This window comes from Echinops telfairi, unplaced genomic scaffold, assembly GCF_000313985.2.
Source record: "Echinops telfairi isolate 266 unplaced genomic scaffold, ASM31398v2 ScPeMD7_30;HRSCAF=105, whole genome shotgun sequence".
In the NCBI taxonomy this organism is placed as follows: domain Eukaryota; kingdom Metazoa; phylum Chordata; class Mammalia; order Afrosoricida; family Tenrecidae; genus Echinops; species Echinops telfairi.
Window position 1 is genome coordinate 3107152 of NW_022103927.1, and position 9369 is coordinate 3116520.

At 51.3% G+C, this 9369-nt stretch overlaps 1 protein-coding gene across 1 annotated transcript in view; it reads right to left on the bottom strand.

The window, feature by feature from the left end:
- The window catches only part of PKN1 (protein kinase N1), a 29883-nt gene that overhangs the window by 7138 nt on the left and 13376 nt on the right, over positions 1-9369 (bottom strand). The window contains exons 5-9 of the mRNA XM_045289686.1: positions 4324-4469; positions 3647-3860; positions 3045-3239; positions 2126-2235; positions 1894-2037 (exon numbers count right to left, since the gene is read on the bottom strand). Coding sequence (XP_045145621.1) covers positions 1894-2037; positions 2126-2235; positions 3045-3239; positions 3647-3860; positions 4324-4469 — 809 coding nt within the window. The remainder of the gene's footprint in view (positions 1-1893; positions 2038-2125; positions 2236-3044; positions 3240-3646; positions 3861-4323; positions 4470-9369) is intronic.

A 9369-nucleotide genomic window follows, 5' to 3' on the forward strand; every position in this document is an offset into this window, starting at 1 on the left:
GGGGGCGGGGGGCTGTTGACATCCAAAGAACTGTGCTACAATGAGAGATGAACTGCTGCTCTTCGAGGTCACTGAGTGGGGTCCAGTTTGCAGCGACCCAATGCCCAACGGAGCCAAACCCTGCCCGCTGCTATGCCATCCTCACACTCGTTCCTATGTTTGAACCCATGGTGGCAGCCACTGTGCCAATCTACCTCGTTGAAGACCTCCTTCTTTTCGGACGACCCCTTAATTTACCAACCATGATGCCATTCTCTAGGGATTGGTCCCCCTGATAACTTGTCCAAAAGCCATGAGATAATGTCTCGCTGGCCATCCTCTCTCAAGGAAGCTTTCTGGCCTTACAGACTCGGTCTGTTCTGCTGGTATGGTTAATATTCTTTGCTAATTCACACGCATCCATTCTTCCTCGGCCCTTGTTAGTCATTGTCCAGCAAACATGAAGAATTGTGTTAAGTAGAATGATAACTCGAGTGTTTCCCACTGATCTGTGGAGTGTTCTACTGGATGGCGAGGTGGTAGACCCACAAGAATAAAGAGGATGTGACAAATCAAGTTTATGGGCTAACGGGAATGCTGCTAAATTGGTGCCCTGGCTCACCTACCTCCATTCCCCACTTGCTGTGGGATAGTGTCCGAGACGGAGGGATAATCTCACTGCCCCACCATCTGAAGTTAGACTTGCGCCTTGTTCTTTCTCACTGCCTCATATGCATGGGAAAGCTGGACATGGAATAAGGATGGTCTGAACTACTGGTGCATTTGAACTGTGGTGCCGGAGAAGAACAAGGAAATCACCGTGGACTGCCAACAGGACAAACAAGTCTGTCTTGGAAGAAGCACAGTCTGAGTGCTCCTTAGAGGCCAGGATGGTGAAGCTTCGTCTCCCGTACTTGGGACATGTTCTCAGGAGAGAACAGTCCAGTCCCTGGAGAAGGATAGCATGCTGGGTAAGGGGGAGGGGCAGCAAAAAAGAGGCAGGCCCTCAAGGAGCTGGATGGACACCGTGGCTGCAGCAATGGGCTCAGGCGTCGGAAGCATTGTGAGGAGCCCCAGGTCCGGACAGTGTTTTGTTCTGTTGTGCATGGGGTCACGCTGAGTCAGAGCCGACTCCATGGTACTGACCAGCAACAGCGACCTTTCTCTCAGTGGTTCTCAGTCAAGGATGGGGTCACTTTTGTACAGGGGTAGGGTTGTCAGAGGGAGACACATAAGATGGAGCGCCTGTGTATGTTGGGGTGGCGGGGGCATTTAAAGAATTTTCTAGAAGGATTTTGCTAAATGAAGGAACCAGTTCCTTTCCTTCCCTGTGCTTGTTTCCTCCTCAGTTGACAGCCCAGATTATGGGGGGGCTGTGCAAAGGAATGAGGACTGAGAACAGCGCCTAGCTTGTGCTGTGAAGGGTCAGCTGATACTATTATTCTTAAATCGTTTATTAGTGGTTCATATAAAAAATATCAACAGGTCAGGAGTCCTCAACCAGAGGACATTTGGCAGTGCCTGGGGACCTCATTTGGTTGTTACAATCGGGAGTTAGGAAAGCTCCTGGCTTCTAGTGGGCTGAGGACAGGGTGCTGCTAGCCTGCAGCGCAGGGGAGGCTCCCACCACAGGGAATCGGTTGCCCCAAGTGTTTATTGCACCTTGGTGGGGAGGTTTAGATTTAGGCTTTAATCCCAATACCCCCGCAGAAAGAATCCCTCTCTGCTTGTCTGTAGTTCCCATGAAAATCTCCTTAACACCTTTTTTTCTTTTCTTTGTTGTTTGTATGTCTACCTCAGAACACTATCAGTCACAACTGAAGTTATGGGATTAGTGTGAGAAGTACATGTGCTTTTTCTAGCAAAGTGCAGGTTCTAGGAACCAGCTGGGGGAGGACGGGGCCAGGGCTGTACCTCGGCCACCAGGCAGCCCTGAGGTTCCATGTCCAGCTGCACTTCGTGTCGCTCGTTGTCCAAGAAATCCTCCAGCTTCAGGAATTTGAGGGCACACAGGCCCCGCTGGTCCCGCCAGAATACAGCCAGCTCCAGTTCCCGTGCCTTGAGGGGTAGTAAGAGGACAGTCACTTGGGGTGCCTGAGGCCCGGAACCCCTCCTGTAAGACCTGCCATCCCCTAACTCAGCTTACCCTCTCCAGCTCCAGGGTGAAGCTCTGGTCCCAGGCATTGGGGCCACACGGCTTCCAGGACGTTTGCCCCACCACTGCGTTATCAAGCTTGAGCACAGTGCTGACCTCACCTGGAGGGGGTGTAGGCATTAAGAAGTGAAATGATGTGGATGGAGAGTTCCTGTGTCTGCCTAATTAGAGATCCTTCCTACTTTGTGAACACGAAGCTATAGAATCTTATCAAAATTGCTTCGTTTGGTCTTTTGATTCCCAATTGATTTGTGTATGCACGTGTGTGGTGTGAGGTAGGGATCCAAGTTAATTTTTATTCTACATGCAAGTCCCAGAAATCCACTTCTAAGTATTTAGTTGAGAAAAATGCATGCAAGTGTCCAGCAAGAGACACACATGTAATATTTATATAAGAGCCCCAAACTAGAAACAGCCCACTAACGTCTATTGAATGATTTTATCCACTGTAGACTGTGAACTGGATGCTATTAACTCTTTAACCTAAAGCTGTCCAACCTGTGATCTGGCGCAATCTAACCCAGTAGACAAGTTGAACAGCAGTAACAGTGAGCAGTCAATTGCTTCCGGCAACACCATTTAACACTGCATGAAAGCTGTTAGATCCACTGACCATGCTGTGTAGCAGGCATAACGACCCCATACTCTTGGGGGTTCCCAGATGCATACACAGGCGCTAAAATTACCCAGAGAAGCAAGGGAAGGAGAATCCTGGGTCAGAGGAGAGGCTGCCTCTGGGGCAGAATTGAGGAATGCGGACAAAGGGCTTCTGGGGCGCTGACAAATGTCCTGTTTCTGGCTGCTCTTTCTTTACAGACACACTGTTGAACGTGTGCCTTCATTTGAAAGTGTTACAATGCAGACTGTCCTTCGGGAACCTCCCCCCACCCCGCTGTGATGCTCCACGCACCTGCGCTGTCCGCTTCTGCTTTGAGGCTGCTCCGGCCACTGAGGCTTCCGCTCCGGCTATAAAGCCCCCGGGCTGGGCGGCTCAGGAAGGGGGGGCGGCTGTCGGAGGCTCCGGGTGCCCCCGCCGAAGGTGAGGGGTTCCAGGGGATGGTGTCTGGGAGGTCTCTGCAGCCTACCACACGCACCTCCAGAGTTCCTGTGGGTGAGGCAGAGTTAGTGACGTGGGTCAGAAGGGGGGGAGTGAGAGGGGCTCAGAAGTTTGGGTTGGATGCCTAAGGCTGGGGTTCTGAGAGCGGAGTTGGGGTAGGGATGGGACTGGGGCTGAAGGAACAAGGCAGGGAGGGGGGGTGTTTGGAGGGGGCTAGAGGAGGGCAAGGAGGCGGCAGACCGAGAGGGTGTGACCTAGGCAAAGGCCATCGACCGCTAGAGGTTGGAGGGGAGGGCCGAGTGAAGGGCCTACAGTGGGCTAGGGGTTGTGGTGACCTAGGGCTGTGGGCGGTGGGCGTCCCAGATGGAAACACAGGGACTTCGAACTGGGGGTGCCTGGCTACCCAAGCTGGGGAATCATGGGTGGGAGGTCAGATGGGCAGAGTTTGAGGCCACCTGTGAGCGGGGCGGGCTTGCACAGGGTGCTGTAGTGCGTGGCAGGGAAGGGCCCCGCCAGGCGGACGCTGAAGGCGGCGGACGAAGCTGCGGCGAGTTCCTCCCGCAGTAGCCTGCCCTTGGGGTGGTCGGCGGGCAGCTCCCCGAGGCGCCGCTCCAGCGCCTCCCGCAGCAGCCCGAGCTTCTGGTTGGATTCGGTGAGCTTCTCCTGAGCCTGTGGCGGGGAGGTCGGGTGGGGGGTGCAGTTGGACTGGGGGAAGTGAACACCCCATCCCCAAGCGCAGCCCCAGGCCTTGACCCACAGCAGCTGAATCCCACCCGAGGCTCCTTCTCCCTAGAAACCTGGATCCTAAACCATCTTGATCCTAATGCCAGGCTCCTTCAAAGGCAGGGATCTACCCACAAGGACCCTCGCTGAGGCCGCTCTCAGGCAATGCCCCCCCACCCTCACCCCCGCGCGCATTCAAGAGTCCTTCCCCTGGCAGCTGCTGGCCCCTGACTTAAACCCCACCCTTCTGAGTCCACCCCAGGCTGGGGCCACGCCCTTTGCGGAGGTCCCGCCCCTCACCCAACCAGCCTCCTGCCCCTCACTTAGGCCCCGCCCAGGACCCACCCACCTGCTTTCAGAGGCCCCGCCCCTGGCATGGTCCTGTCCTTGCTGTTGCCCTGGTCCTCACCTCACTGACCGCCTTGCGGTCTGGGGCCTTGGCCGCGCTGAGAAGCCGCAGCACATTCTTGGCGCCCTCTGCCACTGCGTGCTCGACCCGGAAGTGGTGTCGCAGCTCCTCGATGCGCAGCTCTACAGCCCCCAGGTCCGGACCCCCTGCAGATATGGGATGGTGAAGCCAGCGGGCGCCCACAAAACGCTAACCCCGGAGCCGGACAGGCAGCCACTGGGACGTAAAGGCACCTTCTTTGCCCCAACACCCCCTGGGGACCAGGCACACCTTCATGGCTGCTGTCACACAAATCTATGTATGTCGCCTTCATGCAATGGGACAATTTCTGAGGTCAGTCTCTGCCCTCATGCAGACATAGCCTCATCACCCCTACACCCAGGGACGCCCACCATCATAGGGAGGTGGGGCACAACCCCAATGACACTAACACACTAACATCTCTGTGTCTACCTGCTGGGACAAGTAGAAGGAGCCAGTTACACTGCGGGACAAATGCTCAGGGCTCTAACCAGAGCCTAAGACAGTCCTACCCTGCCACATGAATGAGGTTCCTGGACACGCCAGAGCAATGCTGTCACACGGGCTGATACCCAGAGGCACAGAGCACCTCTCTGTGTCACAGGAAAACAGACTGGCTATCGCACACAGTCTGAAGTGACAGGGGCAGTCACACCATGTCACACTGGGACAGGAAGCACAAGGCCCTGGTCTCAGAAATGGCTGTGAGTGAGGAGGCAATTTCCCGGTCGTGTGTAAGGAGTCCAGGTGGTGTAGTGGTTATGCATTGGCCTGTGATCCACAAGGTCAGCAGTTCGAAACCACCAGCCAGCTCCAAGGGAGAAAGACAGGGCTGCTTTCTACTCCCACAAACAGTTCCAGTCTCGGAAACCCACAGGGGCAGATCTACCCTGTCCTAGATGGTCGCTATGAGTCAGCATTGACTCGATGGCAGTGAGTTTGGCTTGGTTTGGTGTAAAGGCCCAGGTTCACACGATGGCAGTCAGCCACAGAGTCACACTCACAGTACAGACTGAGTCACACAAACCCTGATATGCACTGGCATGGCATCTTACAAACATAGTCACCCTGTCCCCGCAAACCTGCTTTCACACAGCACTCAGGTCATCACAGACTTGAACACTGACTGAGAAAGAGCCATGTAGCTGCTTGTGGCTACGATGTTACCCAGCAGCACAGAAACGAGACTAAGCCAACACACGGTTCCCAGGGAGCCCAGGCAGTGATTCCCATTGTTACGGTCAATGTTAGGGACAGCTGAAAAGGCCATGGCTTGGGTCAAAGCCACCTTGTTGCTGTCAGGTGCCATCAAGTCGGTTGTGACCCATAGCGACCTTCTGCACAACAGAAGGAAACACTGCCCGGTCCTGTGCCAGCCTCACAATTGTTCTTATGTTTGAGCCCGTTGTTGCAGCCACTGTGTCATTCACCTTGTGGAAGGTCTTCCTCCTTCTCGCTACCCACGTGGTCCAGTATAAAGAGGTCTTTTGCAGCAGATTTTCCCAATACAATTCACCATTTGATTTCTTGACAGTGGCTTCTACTCACAATGGAAGTGCCCAGCTGGACAATAGAAGCCAGACTGTCAGAAGAAGAAACAAATCTGTCTTGGAAGAAGCACAGCTAGAATGCTCCTTTGAAGTGAGGCTGGTGAGACTTCATTGAACATGTTATCAGAAGGGACCAGACCCTGAAGAAGGGCATCGTGCTTGGTAAAGTCGAGAGTCCATGAAAAAGAGGGAAATCCTCACTGAGATGGACTGACACAGTGGCTTCAACAAGAGGCTCCAACAAAGGAACGATTTTGTTCTTTTGTACACATGATCATTATGAGTCAGAACCAACTCCAGGAAATCTAACAATAATAAAAGCTTAGACTGCCTCGAGGAGAGATTGGTGGAATGATGGGCATCAAAGACAATTCAGGCGAGGGCTCAGAAAGAAGAGAGGGGAGCTATAGACAAAGTCTCGATCATCGTAGAGAAGACATATGGCACCAGCCATAGACTGTGACTAGAATTGTGGCCCTTACATGTGCTGGTGAGACTTTAAAAGAGAATGAGGAACAAACACGTGCCTGGGACATGGACTAAGGGCGATGCTCTCATGCAGTGGGGAAGCAGAGCCTGTCCGAGTGAGGTTGAAATGTTTGGCAGAAGGTAGAGCTTCTAAGTGATGAACTTGGAGAGCCCATCAGCTTAGACAGCAGCAGACAGACGAAGGGTGACATCTGCCTCTTGGAATTCTATGGGCAGGAAACAGGCTGAAGAAGCAATATCTGTTGTCCTCTAGGAAAAGAAAAGGAGCATCCTTGGAGTAGCTCGGAGATCAGCACGACTGTTGGAAGGAACCAGAAGGCCTTCTTGGCTTCCGTGGGCGGGCCCATAGGGTCCGGGATCTAAAATGGGGAGGCCACAGCCTCCCAGGGCTGGATCTTTGCCGCTTGGTTCCAGAGTCTGGGTCTGCTGTTAAAGGGTGCCAAAGGGATGGGGTCACCACTCCTAGCTGAAGGGGGGCAGAGCTGCTCTGCCCAAAAGGCAGAAGAACAGGGTCTGTCAGGGTCCAAGGGGTAGGACCTCCCCCAGCTGAGGGAACAGAGCTGCTAGCTAGTAGGCCTGGGAGGCACAGTTGAAGCCCAGAGCAGCAAGGGCCTCCACCCAGAATCAAGACGGTGTGGTCAACACCCAGTGTCTAGAGGGCAAGGCCATTGGCTAGATGGTCTCAGCTTTGAGGACTAGCTTAAGTGGTTCTGCTGGGGTTTGGACTTGCTTGATGCTCATTATCCCTTCTTCCCCATCCCCACTTTCCCCCATTTGTAGTGGAAATGGCTACCTTGCCCCAGGCTCCATCATTAGACATTAGGAACCATCATTTGTGATCCAAATGTCTCGAGTTCACAGATGAAGAAGAATTTTGCCCTAGGGTGGAAGACTCCTGAGGTGGCACCCATATGTCATTAGATGATCCAGACAATGAGGTGTTGCATTTGGAGTTGGCTGAAGACTTTTAGGAGATGGTGATGGAGTATATATAGTATAGACTCATGTATAAACTGAGTTTTTCAGCACAATTTTATGTTTTTTGTGGTAAAATTAGGTGCCTCGGTCTAAATACAGGCATATACATATGTAAATATATTTATATGTGACAATGAAATAGATCTATGTGCATTTTTTTTCTGTTTAAAAAAAATAATTTTGTTGGGGGCTCATTCAATTCTTATCACAATCTACACATACATCCATTGTGTCAAGCACATTTATACATTTGTTGCCATCATCATTCTCAAAACATTTGCCTTCTACTTGAGCCCTTGATACCAGCTCCTCATTTCCCCCTCCCTCCCCACTCCCCTTTCCATCATGAATCCTTATAACTCATAAGTTATTGTTTTGTCAATATGTGTATATATTTATAGGTTTAGTATTAAGGTAGCAAATGGACATTGAGCCTCCACTCAAGTACTCCCTCAATGCAAGAACACTTTGTTCTATTAAACTGGCATTCTATGATGCTCACCTTCCAGACTCAATCACTGAAGACAAAGAGGATACATAAGCAAATGTGGTGAAGAAAGCTGATGGTGCCTGGCTATCAAAATATATAGCATGTGGGGTCTTACAGACTTGAAGATAAACAAGCAGCCATCTAGCTAAGAAGCAACAAAGCTCATATGGAAGAAGCACACCAGCCTGTGTGATCACGGGGTGTCAATGGGATCAGGTATGAGGCATCAAAAAACAAAAAATCATATCATTGTGAATGAGGGGGAGTGCAGAGTGTAGACCCAAAGCCCATCTGTAGGCAACTGGACATCCCCTTACAGAAGGGTCACGGGGAGGAGACCAGCCAGTCAGGGTGCAGTGTAGCACCGATGAAACATAAAACTTTCCTCTAGTTCTTTAATGCTTCTTCCCCGCCCCCACTATCATGATCCTCATTCTACCTAACAAATCAGGTTAGACCAGAGGATGTACACTGGTATAGAAAAGAGCTGGAAACACAGGGAATCCAGGACAGATAAACCCCTCAGGACCAATAATGAGAATAGCGATACCAGGAGGGTAAGGGGAAGGTGGGGTAGAAAGGGGGAACCGATCACAAGGAACTACATATAATCCCCGCCCTAGGGGACAGATAACAAAAAAGTGGATGAAGGGAGATGTCGGATACTGTAAGACATGACAAAATAATAATTATAAATTTTCAAGGGTTTGTGAGGGAGGGGTTTGGGGAGGAAGGGGAAAAAGTGAGGAGCTGATTCTAAGGGCTCAAGTAGAAAGAAAATGTTTTGAGAATGATGATGGCAACAAATGTACAAATGTGCTTGACACGGTGGATGTATACATGGATTGTGATAAGAGTTGTACGAGCCCCCATTAAAATGATTTAAAAGAGAAAAAAAATTAGGTGCCTCGGCTGATATTCATGTCGGCTTATACTTGAATATAGATAGTATGTTTTGCATGTGGGAAGGACATGGATTCAGTGGGGGGGGATGCAAAGCAAAGGAAAGAAAGTTACGGATTGAATTGTGCCCCCCTCCCTCAGTTATGTGCCCCAATTCCTAATTCCTGCAGTTATCATCACATCAGGGAATGGGTTGCCTTATGTTAATGAAACAGGATTCGTCCAGGGTGTGTTTTGAATCAATATCTCCTGATATAAAAGAAATTAAACACAAGCTAGGCATCGAGCTGGGGCAAGAGATCTACCCAGGCACACGGAGCTCCTCAAGGAACTGGGAAAGCAGAGAGGATCTACCTACAGAGCAGGCAGAGAGAGACAGGCCTCCTCTGGAGCTGGGGCTCTCAATGTGAATGTCTAGTCTCCTAAGCTGTGAGAAAATGCATCTCTTTGTTGTAGCCATTCACTTGTGGGATTTGTTATCACAGGGCTGCCTAAGGACAACCCTGTGCCATCAGAGTGACTGGCCCTCCGTGCAGGGTATCGACATTAGGTACCCTAGCACTGAATGAGCCAGCATTCAGTTTCAGTCTTGAGATCTTCTTCTTTTTTTTTTTT